The sequence below is a fragment of the Haliotis cracherodii genome, unplaced genomic scaffold (genome assembly GCF_022045235.1).
Source record: "Haliotis cracherodii isolate W230 unplaced genomic scaffold, xgHalCrac1.p SCAF_1, whole genome shotgun sequence".
Taxonomy (NCBI): Eukaryota; Metazoa; Mollusca; class Gastropoda; order Lepetellida; family Haliotidae; genus Haliotis; species Haliotis cracherodii.
In genome coordinates, this window is record NW_027266264.1 from 72306835 (window position 1) to 72330099 (window position 23265).

General features: G+C 39.0%; 1 protein-coding gene across 1 annotated transcript; it reads right to left on the reverse strand.

The window, feature by feature from the left end:
- Positions 1-440: 440 nt before the first annotated feature.
- Positions 441-20920, reverse strand: LOC139469137 (glycosylated lysosomal membrane protein-like). The gene is made up of 7 exons (XM_071251306.1): positions 20840-20920; positions 16642-16935; positions 15768-15998; positions 15034-15255; positions 13762-14045; positions 11799-11985; positions 441-1235 (listed from the first exon to the last, which is right to left on the reverse strand). Exons 1-7 carry the CDS (start codon positions 20918-20920, stop codon positions 1218-1220), a joined length of 1317 nt encoding a protein of 438 aa, XP_071107407.1. The 3' UTR covers positions 441-1217.
- Between the last annotated feature and the right edge of the window lie 2345 nt (positions 20921-23265).

Sequence of the window (23265 nt, forward strand, 5' to 3'; positions counted from 1 at the left end):
CGATTTGAATTACATAAAAACAAATTTTGAATTTACAAGCATTATTCTTGAAGTGTAACTCCACATCCAGATAAACTGATTTCAATACAATCAGTTTGTTTGTTGGTCTTTCAGCGCCGGCACTCAATATTCGAGCTATATAGAGTATGACGGCTATCTGTTAATAACAGAGTCTGGACCAGACAACCCCGTGGTTGACATCGATCTAGGCAGTTGGGACATACATCAACCAAGTCAGCAGGCCTGACCATCCGATCCCGTTAGAGTGAACGAACGAACGAACGAACGAACGAATGATTGAATATACGAATCTAATAGTCGCTAATGGTCTCCTGCTTGCGGTCACCACGCGTCCACCAGATATTGCCATGTGGCCTGTCATAAACTTTCCTCAAAATGGATACAAAATAATTTCACACCAAAAAATAAGGAAAGTTACATGTTTCTTGACTGTTTATTTACAAATTTGTAGAAGACAAAGAATACTTTAAATCACAGCTGATTGTGTTTTAAAAGGCTGAAATAATTTTGATATCATCCATACAGATACTGCATCGATAAACGGCTGCCATGAAGACCTATGTGTCATGAATATATGTTATACTACAAGAATGATTGGCATTTCGATGAGTATTATATTAATTCATCCTAGATTATTCTCCAAATGAACTCGTCCTCAACTCTCCGGGGTGACCTATGCATTCTCTGTGTTAAAGCAAGTATCTACAGAATGTTTGAAGCCCTACTTTACAATAGTTCATGTTCAAAATGAAGACGGCAAATTAGCTAACAATAGTGATTAAATTGAGATTATAATCACATACGATCTCATACACATTTGAGTGAAATACATATGTAAAATTTCACTTAAAAAAGAAAACATTACGTAACTTTACTCATTTCCCCAGAGACTAACCGTATATACAATGGGTTGAAGTAAACCTAATTCCCTGAATAAATAATTATTGCACATGCACACATATATTAAGAATTTGACAATATATAACAGTTTTATAAATATATATTAATAATTATTGCACATGCACACATATATTGATAATTTGACAATATGTAACAGTTTTAAAAATAAATTATATATCAAATGAAAGACCAGATTTGGACCCTTGCGCTGCAGACAACTGGCGGTGGAGTTGCTGGTAAAAGTTAGCTGGAACAGGTTGTACCCCAGGTTTGATGCTCTGGGCGATGTTCTTCATCTAGGTAGACACGCCATTCTGAAGAACATGGAAGTTGTATATAACTACAATGAGATATGGAAATATATAACGTCAATGCCATAGAATAACCAGACACAATGTTCCCACAGATTCCATTGGGGGTAAAAGGCAGAATTACATGAAGAGTTCACTCAAAATCATCGATGACAGTGATGTTCGCAAATGACGTGGTTGGATAAGGACTCGTTTGTTCCACTGGGAATGTCAAGCGTTTAAGTTGAGGAAAATGTTCTTATATTGGCATGAAAATTGTCATGTTCAAATGGCTGGCAAGTTATGTTTGTTTTGTCACATTGGCTTGTTTTGGACTTCTGAATGAACAAATGCATACACATGGCTAAAAAGAGTGAAAAGGGAATATTTGTACAGTGTTGTTATTGCTATTGTTGTTACTAGTCAAGATGCAGTTGTTGAGTGAGTGAGTGAGTATGGTTTTACGCCGCTTTTAGCAAAATTCCAGCAATATCACGGCGGGGGACACCAGAAATGGGCTTCACACATTGTAGCCATGTCGGGAATCGAACCCGGGTCTTCGGCGTGACGAGCGAACCACTAGGCTACCCCAGTGTCCCTGCAGTTGTTGAAATGAACAAAGTGATATTCACATTCATGGGAATACAGCTGATAACTCTCACAATGATTTCATGTACTAAATTGCATGATTATCCAACAACATGGGCCAACACGTACTCTCATCATACCATGTTCAATGTGTATACCAAGTTTTGACACAGTCGATGAGGGGGCATTGGTGACCCAGTCGTCTAAGGCGCCGCGATTCGCTGTGCAGAGTTGCGTCCCTTGGGAACGCCAGAAACCTATGATTGTGGGTTCGAATCCCGGTTCGCCCCGATTATGTTTCTAGGTTTGTCAGTACCATACCCGTACTCGTGGGTTTCACCGAAGTGGTAAACGTCTGAGACCTACATCACTTGGGGCTTTCCTCCCACATTAAGCTGACACGCCTCGATATAACTGGAATACTGTCAAAAGCGGCATTAAACCCAACTCACTCACTCACTCACAGTCGGTGAAGTACGAATTAGACCAGTGCCACACAAACCAGTGGTCAATAGTGCGAACATTAATCCGTCGGTTTAGATCTGAATTGTTGTCCATTGTATCGTCATTTGGTTGTTTGGTTGGTTTGTTGTTTAACGCCGCACTCAGCAATATTCCCGCTATATGACGGCGGTCTGTAAATAATCGAGTCTGAACCAGACAATCCAGTGATTATAATATCATGAGCATCGATCCACGCAATTGGGATCGATGACATGCATCAACCAAGTCAGTGAGCCTGACCACCCGATCCCGTTAGTCGCCTTTTACAACAAGCATAGTCACCTTTTACAACAAGCATAGTCACCTTTTACGAGTCCCAGTCATGTACATACTGCAACAAAAGCGACTAAACCCTTTCCATAATCATAAAATATTTATTTGTCCGTAAGTACGATTTCATGAAACGCCGTATTGGTCATTTGATCTGAAATTGTGTCGCCATTTCATATCTTATAGGTCATCTGCGACAGACTGGAAGAGGACGTTAGCAACCTATACTCCTGATACAAATTGTGTCTGTCGTTGACTATTCCAAATATAAATCTAAATTAATCTTGTGAGAGACGTGTGTCGTCTCGGTGGAATCCTGTTACCTCCTTAGTACCATCAACGCTTTTGTTTGGAAGGTCACATTATTTATGATCAAAAACAGGGTGAGGTGAGGTGGGGTTTAACGTCGCATCCAAGATTATTGCACTTATATAGCGATGTGCATGCACGTGTGTGTGTGTGTGTGTGTGTGTGTGTGGCTGCTTGTACTAGTCCGAACTGATGCCGATTTATAGTGCTAGCTCACTGAGATACCATGCCGCAGTTTAACATGAATACCCCACTCAGACACAGAATACAGACTCCGAGTCGACTAGTCCATGTTTTAGCCCCTTAATGCCGAGCACCAGACAGGGTAACAACAAGTGAGTGAGTGAGTATGGTTTTACGCCGCTTTTAGCAATATTCCAGCAATATCACGGCGGGGGACCCCAGAAATGGGCTTCACACATTGTACCCATGTCGGGAATCGAACCCGGGTCTTCGGCGTGACGAGCGAACGCTTTAACCACTAGGCTATCCGACCGCCCCGGTAACAACAAGTACCATCTTTTAACGTCTTTTGGTATGACGCGGTCGGGGATCGAACCCCGGACCTTCCGCTCTCCGGGCGAACGCTCTACCACTAGACCACGGAGGCGGTCTCAAAAACAGGGAGGGGTGAGGGCTCACTAACGACATCTTTTGTTTTTAAATACTTAAAGCGGGGGTTTTCTGTGCCATTGGCGTGCCGAAATAGGACTCTTGCACTATTCTGTGACGACTGTGGGCGGGAAAGGTCAACTGTAACATGTGTGCCGACAGAATAATGCTCACATGATCGCCCTCTGGCTTGCCTGATCCAGGTCCATCTTTCATACTCCTTTGATTTCCTAATAGTTGTTATATCGTGTGTTTTTAGCGTTACTTGCAGATGCTACTTTTTAGTAAATACAACGTTTAGTGCTGCCGATTTGATGGACAATGACAACGGACAGTGCATGCATCAAAGTGCACTGACATTTCAGTCTCGTGAACACTCATGTCCTCCGGGAAACAGCTGGATCGTGCACGTCACCAGATTTACGGAACAATAGCTCATGTTCTTATATGTGCTTAACACGATTTCTGTCAAACGCAAAGCCCAATACATGCCACAATGCTTTTAAAACATAAATAAACAACTACAATGCCTAGCTATACAATATGCTATGTGCAGTTATGAAAAGCTGGGCATGACATTTAGACTGATCAATATGATACACAAACATAGGGAAACCATCTGATGTCGGAGCTGCAATACCCTATCAATATATGACCATCAAATTAAACAGTCGTTCGTATATATACATATATGGCCTTGACAGGCAATGGTTTCAGTCTGACGTTTATGCCTTCTTGCAAGAAGTTTTGTCAATATCTGAAAGTGAATGTGGATAATACCCCAGCGTCAGGTTTGTAGCAAATAAAGGAGAACGTCCACATTACCGTTCTCTTGGGTGGAGTCAAACATGGGAGTGATGGCGGATGCTTAGGTATGGAAGAGCTTACAGGGGGTTGCTTCTTGAGGTGAGGTGAGGTGAAATTGAGTTTAACGTCGCGTCCAAGATTATTGCACTTATATAGCGACGTGCATGTACGTGTGTTTGTTTGTGTGGCTGCTTGTACTAGTCCGGACTGATGCCGATTTATAGTGCTAGCTCACTGAGATACCATGCCGCAGTTTAACATGAATACCCCACTCAGACACAGTATACTGACTCCGAGCCGACTAGTCCTTGTTTTAGCCCCTTAATGTCGAGCATCAGACAGGGTAACAACAAGTACAATCTTTTAACGTCTTTTGGTATGACGCGGCCGGGGATCGAACCCCGGACCTTCCGCTCTCCGGGCGGACGCTCTACCACTAGACCACGGAGGCGGTCTGCTTCTTAAGAGTGTGTTGCCTCTGGGACAAATACACCAAAGTGTGGAAAAACGCATTGGTTGATCTGAGTACGAATAGGGCCAGATACCAGGATGATCCCCATCATAAAAGGTACAGTCAAAACCACGATAAAGTGTCCAGAGTAAGACGCCATACAACTACTATTTGTAATCAGATCCAGATCGTGTTCATATATTATCTTTCTCAACATCAACTGTTGATTGGGGTGTCACATTGTAAGTTAGTATCAAAGATGTTAATTAAACGTGTAACGCTAATCTGGAAAATATTATTCCACTAATTCTACTTTACTGTTCAAAGTAAAATATAGAAAATAATTGTAAATAATCGAGCCTGGACCAGAAAATCCTGTGATTGATATCATGAGGATCGATCCACACAACTTGATCGAGGATATGCTTCAACCAAGTCAGCGAGACTGACCACCCAATAGTGTTCATTAAAAGCAACAAAACTCTTTCAATGATCACCAGAAGCCTCTGCCATTGTCGATAGTACGATGCCAACTATGTCATGATCATGTGTTTTGCATCACTATCAAATAGTTATGAAACGAGGTGTTCATGAAAAGGTGAGTGTATCCTGTCTCATTAGTGGAGCCCATTGCAAACACATGCAAAGGCAAGTAAATTATTCACCTGGGAACATATGGTACAAGTCAAAACAGGGGATTGCATGAGACATTATTTTGGTCACAGATGCGTCATCAAGCGATACAACTTTACGAAAGCTTTAGTGAGGCCTCACATATTGTTACCCTGGCAAAACAAACGTTTGAGCAGGAGTCATATGGCGCTCTTGGAAATTTGTAATACTGTTCTGAACAGTATTTCAGTTCTGTCAGGGCCTGTAAGCTTGATGAGGGAGGCCAGGCTCATGTGATGCAGGTCTTCAATGTTTGCCACAGGTATGGGTGGATTAACAAACCACGAAACATATTCAGGTCGAATCTGAGATTCGAACCCAGGATCACAGGGGTCTGGCATGGCTAGGGGACACAACTCGGCACAGTGAATTGTGTCATGGTAAAATGACTGTGCCACCCATGATGCCTGTAATATTTGAGAAGGTGTCAAAAAAGTAAAAGATAACAATAGATGGACAAACAACTAATTGACGGATGACAACAGACAATGCAATACGTCTGTAGAATTTCAGTCAGGTGAACTAAAAAAGAACACACTGGGACACAAATTGAAATTTGGTGTCCATTTTTCAATATGATCCTTCTGTCTAACAAAGGATGACATTATATGTTTATATACATATTTCATGTTACATGTCAGGAACAGCCTATCATGACATGTATCCTCATTCAATGTCCTTTGACACCATGAACAAAAAAGAAAGTAAGAAAAAATACTTTATTTGGTCGTTAACAAATCAAATTTCAAATCAGACCACAGTGGGTAAACAATTTCAAACATCACTGAGATCAATATGCAATCATGCTCATAGTAAAACTAGGAACTTGCAACATTATTTCTGATCAGCTCTAAAAAATACCCAACTCACACAGGAACAATATATACAGTACAAGATAACTGGTACAAAATAGGTAAGCATAATACTATACATCTGTACACATTTACATGGTAAAAGAGTATAAATGAGTATTTCATGATTTATTTCAAAATGTTAAATTACCTCCATTTCCATCACAGTGAATCAGTTTGACAAAAGTAGTTTAGTTAAGGATAAGTGAACTTATTTTTTTCAAACAGTAAAAAGAACTAAGAATGCTTAGCGTTTGTCTCTTGTTGCTTGATTTTGTACTCTTTACCAGCAAAAGTTTGAAACTGCATTTGAAACTTTGCAAGATCTCAGTCTACTTGGTATTTACAAAAAAGCTATTTTATCATAAAAAACAATATAAATATGTATCTGTAGCAAACCTTTATGCAAACCAGAGGTATGTGCAAAAGGAACAACGAGTTACAAAACATTGAAATGAAATGTTTCTTGCATTGTACAGCAGTAAAAGACATTGCATGTTAGCTATACAATAGACTCATGATGTGATGGAAACAATAATAAAATGCCCATTTATAATGAGTCAGATTCCATAAAAAGGTACATTATAATTAGCCGATCTTTAGATCAGTGTGCACTCAATACTCCCTGCTGTAAAAGGCAACTATGCTTGTCTCAAGAGTCGACTAATGGGATCGGGTGGTCAGGCTCGCTGATGTATGTCATCATATCCCAATTGCGTAGATAGAGGCTCATGATATCAGTCACTGGATTGTCGGGTCCAGACTTGACTATTTACAGACCGCCGTCATATAGCTGGAATATTGCTGAGTGTGGCGTACAACTCCCTGGGCAGAACACAAACTAAGCTGTCCTATGAGTCGCTAGAAGGACAACAAGTCACATTACCATCTTATCCTACCCTATCCAATGGGGCAACAACTGGCAAACATACAGACACTCTTCTTTCTGATACATGACCACATCAGTAACAGCGAGTTCAGTTTAACACAACTATGAACAGTATCTTAGTAATAATACATAATGCCAGCTTACTGTGGAAGGAGAACCAATTGTGACACATGTCACAGACATTATGGAAAACCCACAGATGTGATCCTGACAGCTGGGATTAAATTGAGTGAGTGAGTTGGGTTTAACGCAGCTTTTAACAATATTCCAGTTATATCACAGCATGTCAGCTTAATGTGGGAGGAAAGCCTGAAGTGATGCAGGTCTCAGACGTTTACCACTTCGGTGAAACCCACGAGCACTGGTATGGTACTAACAAACCTAGAAACATAATCTGGGCGAACCATGATTCGAACCCACAATCCTAGGTTTCTGGGATGCCCAAGGGACGCAACTCTGCACAGCGAATCGCGGCGCCTTAGACGACTGGGCCACCTGTGCCCCCTAGCTGGGATTAGAACCCATGACACAACTCTGCAGGGCCTGAGACCACTGGGCCACCATATTACACACTGAATCATATCATGATATGTTATGCATGTTCCCACAATAGGTCACTTTGACATGGCTGATCTGGTCCAAGTCTGGAAGGGGAAGAGGTATCTCTGATTTGTACATTTGTACAATGGTATGTCTTTATCATGACTGAGTGGGCATAACTTCAACACTATTACAGGTAGATATAACAGGGGTGGTTATAAACATGTTGTAAAATGATAAACCCTGAACCAGCAGTCAACAGTGTGAGCATATATTGGGGTAAGATAAAACACTCACTCATGGGTCTAAGTAACTTGTTTTCTAATTTGCCCTAAAACACATATGCAAATACAAACTTTACACATACTTAGAATACCAAAAATGACACCCCTATAAAATTCTACTACTTTTCATTGGAATGGGAATGTCAACTAAGAACATAATGAATAAAAAAAATTCCAGCCAGAATATATAAACATTCTTGAAGCAATTTGCAAATAAGTACCCTTTTCTTACAGTATCAATCACATATAGAACACCTCTTTACGAAACTTTTTCAAAATGATTGATTGAAAAACATGCACAGCTAGTTTTTACCATGGAAGCTCAGGGCTCAATTTCAGGAACTTGATTCAACTTGCACCCTAGTCCCATAAATTTATCAAAGTTGAAACGTGCAAAAAATCTAGAAATTTCCACAGTTTTAAGTCAAGGTCCCCAATACATGACAAATTACACAAAACCAAGGGAATGGTGATGTAGTATGATAAATAAAGCTTAGAGGAACAAGGGAGATAGGTCTATGGATATGCAACAGTGTGTAAACATCATCTATCATCCTTCAACCTTGTACAAACATCAATTACCCACATGTATAAAACCTCATTTCTGTTCATCACTTGCTTGATAACGGTGTCAGTATCTACACCGAAACGTTGCAGTCATTGTAATAAAGAATTTGAATATCCACAGAACTATCTCCCTTGCTCATCATGCCAACTTAAAGAAGAAGGCTTAGAGGTACTGATTGTGTTAAAGATTGACTTTGTATGGAGATGAAGGGTAAGCCACAAATTTGAAAGATTTTGACATGCATTTGGTGCATGTAAATATAAATATTAGTTTGCATTTTTCAATAACAGGTTGCACTGGTGCATGTTTATACACCTAAATCGAGCCCTATAACTATCTCAATCATTATGACCTCAAAGTATATCCTCATGGAGCACTGTGTCACTACACAGACATGTCATACAGTACATTACTTTGTCTGTGAACATGAAGTCACCAATGTCGTATGATGGGATAGTATTTCAAGGGAGGTAACTGTGGTGAACAAGCCAAGGGATCTTGGGTTGTATTAGCTGAAGAGTCATAAAAGATACATATACTAATTACATGGCAACTTACTTCACAAACACATTTATGAATATCGTCAAAACCCAGGACAACACAACATTGACTGCAGCCATGTATACAAGCACAAACATTGAAGTAGTACATCCCTGACAACCAACTCTCATATTGGTGGACATTACCTGAGCATGTAAAGAAAACATGGCTGATTCAGATCAATTTGATAACAACTTTGTTCTGCTTGCATTAGGTGTTTAATGGCACAGGGAATTCTAGTATTTATTTACATTTCAGCATGGATATTTAATGCCTAGATTTCAAGAGAAAAAAGCGCTTCATGGATATTCAATGCCTAGATTTCAAGAGAAAAAAATTGCTTCATGGATATTCAATGCCTCGATTTCAAGAGAAAAAATGTGCTTCATGGATATTTAATGCCTAGATTTCAAGAGAAAAAATGTGCTTCATGGATATTTAATGCCTAGATTTCAAGAGAAAAAATGTGCCTCAATTGACACTAACATGACTAGTTCCAAATCAGTTCAACAAAAAATATTCCAGATTATGCTGAAGATGTTATTACAATATATAAAGATTCAATAGGATACAATTAAAGGACAAAATAAATTGGAGAAATGAAAATCACTCTCCTTGATTAATTAAATATTTTGTGTTCTTTTTGCTATGTGGCTAAGATATTGCAGACGTGATGTTAATATCAACAAACTCATTTTGTCATGAAAAGCACACAAAAGTAGTCTTTGATTTCAAGTTGTAGAAAATACAGCAAAGCAATAATCATAATAATGCCAACAGCACAAGCTTAATGAAAGCAAATCATTTCACATGTTTAGGTCACATTGATCATTGTTAAGAAGTCCAACATTCATTACTGTAAACCAAATCAAAAGAGCGTCACCTCGACTTCAGTACTGTTGAATATTTTGTTGAATCACAATCCTTCATTATTCAGTGTAAGTACAAATATAACAATGCCACAAAGTGTTGCACAAACTGCATTAAACATATGATAAGATAAACATAATGGAAGAATTATTAACCATCTGTTAGCATATCATTAAAAACATGTTAAGCTGTCCTTTTGACCACGCATGAATTAACAACCTTTCTATTTTTAGAAACTGTTGTTTCCACACCGAGCTCATTACCCTAAATGTATGCAAGCACAAAGAACAGGGCCTGAGCATGATGAAATGGTAACCATGGTAACTATATAATATATATTTGAAAAACACAAAATCAGTCCCTCTCATAAGTTTTGTCTTCAAAACAATTTTACAGTGGTCTAATATTAATGATATTAGACACTTAGATACAAAGAAACATATATGTTCAATATCCATTGATACGTCAGCGAATCTTAGAGCTCCTAGCAACCATGTGAAGATTATTTGAAATGTAAAACAGTTATTTATCATGTTTCTGTTAGTAATCTGTAAATTAGTAAAATCTAAATATTTTTTACATTTGTATACTCATTCAGCATCACTCATTAATGCATTAGCTGCTGTTTACTTTACAAAAAGATGAAGCTGTGAGAGGCCTAGCTGCAGAAGTTTTTCCAACCGGTACTGTAGCAATACCCTCACACTGCTGCTGCGTGACACGGAAGTGTTGACGTCACGTAAGAGCACAATAGGCTTTGTCAGGCAACAAAGCTTGTTCGCGGCTCTAGTCACGGTAATTATGGGCGTCTTGTTGTTCTCGCCATTTTGTCTTCACCACGTGGCCGCGTATTCGTGTCTAGTGTTGTGAATTCTAATGCTTGTGTATTAGGCTAAAAAGAATAATAGTCATGGTTCTCAGGCACCGCCCGCAACATCATAAGTTGTCCGCACATTTCGTTTAAAAATAAATCCTTAAATATTCCAACTGTTTATTTGGTTACACAACTGTTTATTTGGTTACATACTAGTTTGAAAAAAAATAAATAATAATTTTCAAAAATCATTGCCTGAGAACTAATTCTCTTATTTTTTAAGCTTTGGTAATTTATTCTACATATATAACCTATTCCTATGTGTACATTTTAAGTGTTTATTACACTTTTTTATGTATACTGTCTCTCTTATAAACTGATGAGTTTTTGAGTTACAAATTATTTCTTATCCTACTTAGACTGTCTACTGTTTCCGATTGTTCTACCTGTTCTCGATTTCTAGAACACAGCGGCTGTTTGCTTACATGCCCGTAATACTTTAACCATTTTTTAGTCAAGTGGGCTTTTGTTAAACTTATCTATGGATATTGAAACTATATGCAACTATATGCTACTTTGTGCTATGATACAAGTACCATCTCATGACATATATCAACACCCATCAATTAATTAACATAAAAAATGACATGTTACGAATGTGAATAGTACAATTTGTAAAATACTATTTTCTTCCAGGATGGCCAATCTGGGATTTATTTAGGATATAAGTGAGTGCCAATTGCAGGCATGGTGGGAATACAGTGTTATTTTATACCGTAGAGGTTTTTTTCAAAGTTCATAATTTGGTTCATTGATGATAGAATACATATCCTTAAGTTTCCTTGTCCTGTGATCTCACTATCAGTGCAGGTATGTCATGACATCCTACCACTGTCTCAGTGACCAGCTCTGACATGCAGTAAAGCATCGTGACAGATGAGAAAATAGTCTGGGAGATGTCCTGTGTTGAGTGACTAGGGTTGAATCGTGCTTGGTGCTGGTGAAATTAAGTATTAACCTGTGGGTAGCTGGAGGAGACGTCTTGTAGATGGCGATAGCTCTTCTTGCGCTGCTTTCTGATGCATACGAAGATGCCACCGAATACAATGATGATAACTGGGATGCCAAGTCCAGCTGAGATGACCCCAATGACCAGGAGGGAGACCTTGTCAATGGGTGGGTTGCCATGGCCTACACTGGCTGTCCTGGGGACACAACAAGTCCATCAATACAAGAGGTACATCAATACAAGAGGTACACCAATACAACAGATACATCAATACAACAAGTACATAAGTACAAAAGGGCTGGGACGATACTAGGGATGTCATGGTATAGGTACCTCACGATATGATTTGTATCTCGATTTTGAGGTTGAAGATACGATATGTATCTCGATACAGCAATACCGACGTTGTATGCGCAAATTTAGAAGCAAACTTTTTAATTACATATCACATTCACAATTATGTGTTCTAATCACTATCAGTAGATGATGTTGTAAATAATAATACTTAGGAAAGGTTGATTCTGTTTATTCAAACAAGTGTCAGACACTAACTAAGTTTTCGTATGTGTCAAATTCAGAAAATATGATGACATTTCAATTCGAAATGAAAAATCAATCGATACACAAACAAATGGATACCGATTTCAATAAAATTCTGTATTGATATAAATTTACATGTATCTTGTATCTTATCGTGAGAATTATCTACCGATGCATCGCTACAATCGGTGAATCGTGACACCCCTAAACAATACACCAACTGGGCGATCCCATACCAAGCTCACAACACTTGCATGTGCTCCTATCTGTGCTGCATCCATCATCCTTTTCATAGACGATTTACAGTTGGCTGTGTTAAGAATGGTGCAATAGAAGAAAATACTACTACTAATTTTAACTACTAATAAGTATTTGGTGGAACAGTTCTTACAGCAACCATTTAATGTTAGAATGTGTGTGACTGCGATGAGTACTTGTATCGGGAAGTAAACAATCATGATCCACCGACGTCTCTGCGTATCTTCTCACTACTACAATGCAACAAGTACAACAGCAAATTTTCAGATCACTCCTATAATTTTCTGTCCTTTCAACATGTTCAAACCGATGTACATCTTTCATGGAGAATGAAAATACTATACTATGTGAGAAAGTACAACATTAATTCGGCAGTATTCAAATTTGTTAATTATTAGTTTATATACCGCAGCTATCCAGGTACTAGTATCTGCTCGAATGTGTTTATATTCTTTTCCGACTAGTGGTTCCATTCTGCATTTCAGTTATCATTCTCAACTCCCTGGGGAGTATCCAACCCAAGTCGCCTACTGGTGCTAGAGGGTTTTTACATTCACCTCACATATCGGGGACCCATTGGCTGCTGGGTGAACAGAGGCACATTTGAACTAAGTCACTTGGCCAGGGTGACACCACACATTTTGACACTTGTGTTTCGGGTGTATGTACATATTCGTGTTTCCACCATCTGGTTATCTACCATAGGATGAGTGGGTTCTTTTGATTGCACAGGTTGTATGTACTGTACACTAGGGGTAGTTACAACACTGTAAAGAACTGTTAATGTTGTTCATCCCAAAGCTGGGTGACAAGTGGGATACAATCTCAGCACAAGGCGCTTGCTAGCCTGGCGCTTCTGACCGCTTGCCTACTCTCCCCTCCCACCCTTCCCCACACACACACACTCAATAGCAGAAGAAACTTTGATAGTGTCCTTGTTTATCATATTGTGATTTTTTAGATAAAAACTTTATTCAAAACGCCTCTCTTTTTCTTTGGAGATTTTCCAATGTGCATGGGCATGGATTTACAGATGAAGACAATTAAAAACATTTATCTTTGGTATTTAAAATTAATAATAATAATAATAATAATGATAATGATAATGATGATGATAATAATAATAATAATAATAATAATAATAATTACAAACTCCCGGGAGTCTACTGCTTACCACGATGTATAGTTTGTCTTGGTGTAACTACCATCCTTAGACAGTCCAAATGACACATTGGTGGTAGCGCTGTTCATTGAATCAGAAAACAGGACATCACTGAAGTAAGCATAGGCCAGACTGGACTTGAGCAGTGAGGTGACATTCTTGATGTCCCCAAGTGCATACTTCTGTACACTGGTGGCCACAGAACGGGATCGAGGGGAGTCCTGGTAACACACCGGCTTCCACTGAACAAACGCTCCATTGGCTTGATCTTTAGGTCTGGCCTTCAAATTGGTGATCTGAAAATGAATTGTTTTATGATAGAAATGTCATTCATACAAATCCTGACTCATGGGCACAGGGGCATGCACACTGGTCACACGTGACCAAACATGTGACCTGGGTTATCACTTATTATCTCTTCAATTTTCTAGTTCGAAACACATGTGAGAGAGGGGGGGCGGTTGTGCAGGTGTTTCAGCGTATGAGTCAACAGAGTAGGCTTCATGCAGGGAATATTCAACTGCTGTTGCACAGCCATTAGAACCTGTTGCGTAACGCTGGCGACCAGGTCAAAACAACAAACCTAGAAAATAGAAGGTTGCACGAACGTTTGAGGTTGCGTGATTGTTGCAGGCTGCATGAAAGTCGACTTTCTCAGTCGTCTGTGGTTGCGCGCAGGTCTGTGGCTGCGTGAACTATTGAGCCTGCATGAAGATCAGAGGCTGTTCGAATGCCTCATGCTGCACAGAAGTGGTATGCTGTGTGCAAGTATCTCCACTCCAAGAGGACTTCGTGAAGAAAGGCTTCTCATGAAACTTCCACAGATGATTTCTGCTTCATGGAATGTGAAACTTTGCAGAGGTCTGCGACTTCACAGAGGAAGACGGCTTCAAGGAGGAGAAGGAGCAGGAGAAGGAGGAGGAGGACTTTTTCTCACTAATGCCTGAAGACAGAAGATGAAGCTGGTGATTTCTTCTTTGGCTTTGTCGTCAAAACACCATTCAATGAGGTGAGGTGCTACGACTACCTGGGGATGAAGTCAGGGGTGAGATAGCTGGGACCTTTTGTGATGGAGGAAGTTCTATCTCAATCTCATCTTGTATGTCGAAGCCCAATTCTTCATCTGATGGGGGGATGGTGTAGTCTTCTTCTTCTTGGAGGCTTGAGGTTATTTCAATCACAGGATGGATGGTAACCTACACCACTGGGCCAACCTTCCCCCAGCTTTGTAACACAATACTGTGCAAACTAAGTAAGACAGAAGACAAATGTAGCTTCACTTACTCTGAATACACCTGGAGTGTACTCATCATCGATAGACTTGGTCTCCTCAATAGACATGTCTTCCTTCTGGCTTTGGCTGATGATGGCGAGCTCCACTGCAAACCTGGACATGGAGAAGGATGGCATGAAGTTGTCAAGGGTAAAGTCAAACTGAGTCACGTTCTCGTTGTACAGGAGATGTGGGAGGCTTGATTCACGGGACTGCTCGTCAAAAACTCGGAACTGAAATAGAAAAAAGTTAAAAAGATAAAAATATTATTGCGATATCCACAATATATTATGATTATGCTGGGATGTGTTCCATTGAAATGTTTCTAAGAAGTTGGAAACTTTGTTCAAGCATGTTTCCACATAGGATCAAGGATAAGATCAAAAATGGACCAATCTGACATTTCTTAAAAACCGCCGACTATAACAGTATGAAAAAAGAAAGAAAGAAGTGCACAACCTAATATGTTATTGAAGGAACAACCCGATTTGAGATGATATTTCACATAGTCGTCTAGGCAGGAAAATGGTGACACACATGTGCTTTGTGATAGCAATCGAGGGCAGAAATTCAGAAAGTTAAATGAGCTTTTTGTTATACTTTTATTTGACCACTGACAGTCTCTCTATTTTTTCAAATACTGACATAGTAGGAGCAAAACAAAATTCCTCAAATAAACTAAAAAATAGATAACTGCCTAACTGTAAACATAGTGTTGCATTACCATTCTTGACCTAGAACTTACAGTAAAGGACAGCGATGGAGTGTAGTTGCGAGGTGCATCATGGCCAAACATGTCATTGGTTGAATTGACCAACATAGTTGAGTTAAAAACAAAAGCATTTTCCTCTCCTTTGACTGTAGAAGCTTCCATCCATTCAAAGTTATCAAAGTCTCTCACAACCCGCTCTGTGCTGTTCCACGCTGGGTAGGAGTTGAGATCTGCCGCATCGGCTGTGTCGTTGTACTCATGAAGCTGTGGAAATACAACACTGGCTACAGAATACACTACACCCATACATGTTTGTCACATGAACGTGGAAAATGGAGCTAATCTGGAAATGAAGTCAAAAGTTCAGTACAGTTAGTTTGTTTGATTGTTTGTTGTTTAACGCCGCACTCAGCAATATTCCAGCTATATGACGGCGGTCTGTAAATAATCGAGTCTGGACCAGACAATCCAGTGATTGACATCATGAGCATCAATCCATGTAATTGGGATCGATGACATGCATCAACCAAGTCAGCGAGCCTGACCACTTGATACAGTTAGTCACCTCTTACTACAAGCATAGTGGCCTTTTACGGCAAGCATGGGTTGCTGAAGACCTATATTACCCCGAATCTTCATGGGTCAGTACAGTTAGTATTAGTACAGGGCCCACTGGCACAAAGCGATCTTAGCAGTACAACTATTGTAAGCCTATGTTAAAGTATGGGAGTTAGGATCATCTTAGCGCTAAGATCGCTTTGTGCAAGTGGGCCCAGGTATTCCAAATATGACAGCAATAATCAAAACTTGGTAAAACATATGATTTGTAAATAGTTTCAAAGGTATTTCGGGATGATGTCTGAACTAGAAGTGAGTACAATACATATATATCTCTCGTTGATCTTACCTTTGTAAAAACCACAGCATAACTGTAGACAACTGTTTTTGGATCACTGACAGAAATAGAGTCATTAGTAAATTCATCTTCAACTATTAGTTTTTCCCAATCCACATTCAGTTTACTATTAGCATCCCCTCGTGTGTGAATCACAAGAATTGTTGGAATGTGAATTGTGCTGATAGCATAATGCAGGACATCACTTTCTTCTTGTGCCCGAACATACACAAGGTTGGGAAAACTGCCATTGACACCAGTCTTGCATTCTGGGACATCACACATATAGTTCAATTGAGTGGTGACCTGCAACATCAAACACAACACTCAGACACAACAATCAGACACAATCATCAAAATTACTATAAATTGTCAATGCAAGAGAATAATCAGCCTAAATTTTCTGCAGAAACAGATTCCACTTGGCATAAAGGGCAAATAGCTTTCGAAATTGGACTACTGAAAATGACACCAGGTGTTCCCAAAAAGGGTAAACATGTCCTGCCCTACCAGTAGCACCTGCCATTCATACAAGTTGCTAAAACAGGAAGTATTTATTTTCTGCCGCAGCACAGCAGTAATCCTGCCAGGCAAAGTCAGCCTGTAAACAAACCAGACAATAAAATGATCAATGAACTAGAAAATCCAGTGACACGAGAGTACCATTACTGATTTTGTTGAAACTAATAAAAATGGTATGTTAATTTTGAAATACGTCTGATGTGTACAAGTGCAGAGATTTTGCTACATATAAGTAAATAAAAATGTAAAGAAATATATATTCATTTTGCAACAACGTGGGGTGCAGTTTTAAAGTTTTCAAATACAATTATCAAACACAATCATCAGACAGCGTGAAACCCGTGGGAATTCCGAGTTAGAAGTGGTCACCGACAACCTCTGCTGGTTGTACGAGGTGACTAAATGGATCAGGTGGTCAGACTCAGGGACTTGGTTAATGGCATGTCATCATACCCTGACAGCAATCCCTGTTGCTCACAATATCAATCACCAGAATGATTGTCTGTTCAAGACTTGATTATTTACAGGCTGATGTCACAAGCTGGAACGTTGTTGAGTGCAGTGTTAAACAACATACAGTCACTGTACAATGTGACAAAATTTGACTGACACTGTCTGATATCACTAAACCCGTGACTGTTCTGAATACACATTCCTACATGAAACTTCTGTCTCCAAAATACATTCAGGCCGACGTCATGTAGCTGGAAAATTGCTGAGTGCAGTGCACACACACACACACACACACACACACACACACACACACACACACACACACACACACACACACTTAGTGTGAGAGTAAAGTCTAGGGTGGCGAAGCGTAGAAACTTGACATAACAGCTTATGGTGGCAATGACCCCTTGGCCAACCAAGCACCCCTGGTAACAAACAGGGTAAGACAAGGCCACTTATCTGCTCACACTGTGACTACAGAACATTTGGAAGGAACACTTCTATCAGCTCCTAACTAGGGTTTCTCTAGCATTACGTACTACCAACAGTTTCACACTTACACTTCATTAATGGATTGCATACTTTGCGTCCTAAAGGGGCATTCACACGGTACAACTAGTTGTACACAATTTGTTGCATGCAACACATTGCATCGTGTGAACGGGCAAGTCGGTCCAACTTTTGACGCATGCAACTTGTTGGACGTGAGTTGTACGGAATAGAACATGCTCTATTTTCATGCGACAAGTTGTACGTACGCAGCCAATCAAAACGAGTATGAAAATCATGTGACATTTACACGTCAATTTGTAAACAAAAATAGCGACTCCGATTCACGTCGGTAAGTTCTGCTTTTCGGTATCCTAAGTGTCATCACTCAATAAAGGACCTATGAAAAGTAGGTACCACTGTCTCAAATTATATATTTTGACATTTGAATCGGTCTAATTCTCCAGGTTAAACTGTTTATAGTGTTATTTGAAACGACAGGCTATGTGACTGTATATACTGTAGTGTAGACCAAGGTGAGATTAGGTCCATATATGTTTCTAAAACTTAAAATACATCATACACACAAATAAACGTCACAGTTTTAGATTCTGAGGGGAATTTTCTATTATGTGATGCCATTAACAGCTATGTTAGGCAAAGCATATGTATCACTAACGACATCTGGAAATAGTGTACAGCGAAAATATTGCCATTTTCGCATTTTACCAATTCACTGTTCTAAATGTCATTATTTATTTAAATAAGGTATAGCTACATGAGAATTTCAATTACAAAAACATTGGGTTTCTGCTCTTTGTCAAAACACCAATCATCATTCCCAAAAGACTCCAATAATCCTATATTCGTTTTCGAAACAAAAACTCTGGACCGAACCGCCATGTTGATAGCGTTGGGAAATCACGGTTCTTTTCGCGTTTGACGAGATGCCTATCACATCACATGTATTTCACACTCAGCTACGATACATACATCCCTGAATTCATCATACCATTAAGAATCAAATGACATTTTGTCTAAGTCACCAATACAAACGGTCCAAATGAAATCAACCGCAATATTCAAGTGTGAAGCCAAACCCTGTGCTCTTCTCATTGAAAAAAATGTAAACAAAGCAATCTTCTAGTTTTACTTAACATTTTCTACTATTCCGAGAGATTTAGTCGTCAATTTGTTGCCTACAATAGCTCGGATTATTACGATTATGCAATCCTTGCAAAAATTTAGGAAAAAATAATTAGAGTCTAGATACTTTTTTGGAAAAGTCAACAGAAATCGTTCCACGTGACGCCAAGATATTGACGCAAAATCACACACACTGACGACGGTATTGGTCTGCCTTTCCACATAGTATCAAAGCGAGAATGGAAACATAAAAACAAACAGAACTTGTTGATTTCAGATTGATTCTGATTACTTAACTTACATGACTCATTTATGTATGTATATAATCCCAGCATCACGGTAAAACCTGCTCCAAACATTCCGCGTACTGCTATCAGTGAACTCGCTACGTTATGACGGGAGGTTACCGGTAGTGATGTCATATTAGTATACGTCAACATCAACATCGTTGTACATATTTGTTATTTTCTTTGAGGTGCGGGTGAACTACCACACAACGCATTCAGTTTATGAAGTAGTTTACTGTTTCAATCTTGAATTATAATTTGAATATCTCTTCAATATCTTTTCACCCAGTAAAATAATGCACTGCTGCAAAATGGGTACATGTATGTAGTACTGTTACTAATATAATTTAAAATGCCATAGAATTTATGAAACTCAGAATAATCAGCTGTTTTTTTTATCACAGAAATTGACATTCATCGTGTCATTCTTCCTATAATATGCTTTGTGAATGTACCACACTGCAGCATATACATATTTCCTTTGCAGAATTGTGAAATATTCATTGTGGCAAATTTATATAGATAGGTTAAATAAAACATGCCCTTCATTTCTTAAATTAAAGTAAATGTACACCTGAAGGAAATTCGTCACGTTATATTTTTATTAATGTATAACTCATGTGTGGACAACTATTTGTTTTACATTTGGATTTTATCGTCTAATTGGCGGAACATTGACAGCTAAAGCTTTTTGTCAGAGATCTCGCGAGACCCGAGTTGTATGCAACTCGCCGCCGTGTGAATGCGGAGTTGTATACAACTTCAGTTTGTGCAACTTATTGCATACACCAAGTTGTATACAACTAGATGTACCGTGTGAATGCCCCTTAAGTCTACTTCACAATTTTATTTGTTATTTTTCTATAAATCCAACCATGGACTAGACTCCAGATGGATTCACTATGATCAAAGGGACTGTCATGTCTCTCCATGTGTAACATAGAATGGTATTTCCAAACAAAATATTTCTAAAGCATTTCAAATAAACAATCATAAAAATAGGGGCGTGCTACAAATACTTCATGACTTGACCATGTTGACCACTGATCTGGTCTACACATGTGCCGTACACTTACAAGACATCTGAATATTACAACTGTACATAGATGCCGATAAAGGAAGAGCACTTGATATACGACGAAGAATAGTTTCAAAGTGTCTGCGATCAGCTGATTTGAACGACAACAGTTGACAATGACAGCTCTCGTCTCAAGGTAATTTCTCACACCAAAAGAATAGAACAGCACTTATCACCAAAGATTCACACTACAGTCAAATGTTGTAACAGTAGTAAAAGGAAAATGTCTTACCTTCCTCTTACAGCTGACGGTAGCAATAAGGAAAAGCAGACAAGTCGCTACAAACGCCATGACTTCCCTGTGCGTCGCCATATTGCTCGAGTCACATGATCACATGACCAATGTAATCACATGATAAGGGGTGCCTTGCAAAAACAGCCAATCGCTTGCAAGCGATTTACCGCGATTCACCCCACAACGAGTTGAACTTACCTGTGTGAAGTTTGGGGTTATAGAGAAAATGGTCACATGCAAACATGGCTCCAGACAATTTGGAGAAAGTTGCCCCAAATTTTAGTGGAAATGGCTCCATGTTTTGGAGAAAATGACCCCAAATAAACCTTTGTTGATGCAAATTGTATGAGACCCTTAATTGTCTTCAGTTTGACATTATTAATTGTAATATTATTTATTGTTTTTCAATTAGTAGTAGGAAGCATTGTCACTTAAAAAGCCACAGTTGCCAGAAAAAAATTACTCATACTGGAGAAGTCAGGATTAGGGATTATATTGTAAATAATCCTTAATACAATCAAGGAAGGACTTTCTTTATATTCACAAAAAAAGTATTTGAGAAAAGTGGAATTAATACCATGTGGATTCTCAAAAACGCAAAGGATTTGTTTGACTTTTTGCAATCTCAGAAAAGATCCTAGATCAATTCTGTCAAAACCTTTGATTTTTCAACTTTGTACACCGCTATTCCACATGGCAAACGTAGGGAAAATTTAATTCCTTGATCCATGTGGCTTTTTTTACAAAACGTGGTGCATGACCCAAGATATTCCAGCAGCTCCAACCTTTGGTGTTTATATTTCACAAGTTTTGAGATACAATCGAGCATACTCTTTCTACCAAGATTTCAAAGAGCGTCTTACGACTCTTGCTCAGAAGTTGTTTGATCAATGTTATAACATTCAAGGCCTCAGTAAAGTTTTCAAAACGTTTTATGGTGACCATATGGAGATTAATTTCCAAATTTTATGCATCAGTGATAAAAATGACGTCCGATGCAATTCCCTATTTTGACTTTACTATATGTTTTTTAGGTGAACAATTGACTTGCCTTTGTGTGTGTTTATGACGGATGCCACAGGTGGGGCAGGATACGCTCACCCATTCGCGAACGCCTGTTATCATCACTATTTAATGGTGATACAGAAACACATGCTCATAATAAATCGTACAATCGGTCCTGCTTTTGGCAGAGATATCTTATGAATATGGAATGGGTTTTGTCGCTTTTATTTACACATATAGATCTCTTAAAGTAGCCCTCTATGTGGACACGAAATGTCGGACCCCTTCTGCCCCATAAACCTGACGAGGTTAGGTGTCCATGTCGTCTCATTTCTTCCATTCATAATTAAGGTGGAGTAGATACTGACGTATTATCTCTAACCAGGGTCGAGCGACGTAAGCTCTTTGTTTCTGAAAACTACAGTGAGGAGACGGTTATTATTTAATTTTACAGGTTCCGATATTAGAACTGTATGAATAGAGCTGAGAAAATAGTTCATAAAACGATTTCCGCTGAAAACTCAAATCTACTTACATACGCGCACGTTCGATGTTATATTTGATTTTACCTTATTAGTTTTAACGAAATAATTCCAAACTCATATATTTCTTATCGAAATGGGTTGAGTCTTTGTATAACTCAAGACTCGTGTTGACACTAGGTTATAATTAAGTCGAGGGTTGAACGACTCATCGCTTCACTGCATAAAACATTCTTGACATTCGTGCATTAATTTTCCTATTCAATGGCTCTGTCCTCATTATGGCGTCATGTACGTCTATTAGCATGACATTAGACTCATGAATATGCACACTTGACAACTTCTCGAAGGTGCCTTACTCAGTAAAAGATACCTACTGTCGATTATGCCTTGCAAGCTGGGTAACTGTCTTTTGCCGAAAAATAAATGTCTATTCACAAAAAAGCAAATACTCCAAAGTAACTATTACATTGGACGACAAACGAAATAGTTATAACATAAGAAGGTTCAGCAAACACTAACACACTGGATTTCTAACCGAGGTGGAAGGACGACTAACGAAATAGTTATAACATAAGGAGGTTCAGCAAACACTAACACACTGGATTTCTAACCGAGGTGGAAGGACGACTAACGAAATAGTTATAACATAAGGAGGTTCAGCAAACACTAACACACTGGATTTCTAACCAAGGTGGGAGGTTTTAGATCTGCATCGTCTACTCACTCAGGATTCCGAACGTTCACAGATGTACACACATGTAAATACACTAAAACGTAGTGTGGAGAAATGTATTCTAGGTTTTGTTTACATGCACAAGTTGATGAAGTATATGACTCATTTAAATAAAACTAGTGTGAAGGAAATCCGTCGACCCTTTGAAACAAACAATCGTTGTTCACATGAACAGTGAATTAGGAGACTGTCACATAAAG

Coding starts and splice junctions, on each gene's coding strand:
- LOC139469137 (XM_071251306.1), bottom strand. CDS start 20,920: ATGGCGACGCACAGGGAAGTCATGGCGTTTGTAGCGACTTGTCTGCTT. Junction 16,936..20,839: donor CCGTCAGCTGTAAGAGGAAG/GTAAGACATTTT, acceptor TTGATGTTGCAG/GTCACCACTCAATTGAACTA. Junction 11,986..13,761: donor AAGACAAACTATACATCGTG/GTAAGCAGTAGA, acceptor TTGTGTCCCCAG/GACAGCCAGTGTAGGCCATG.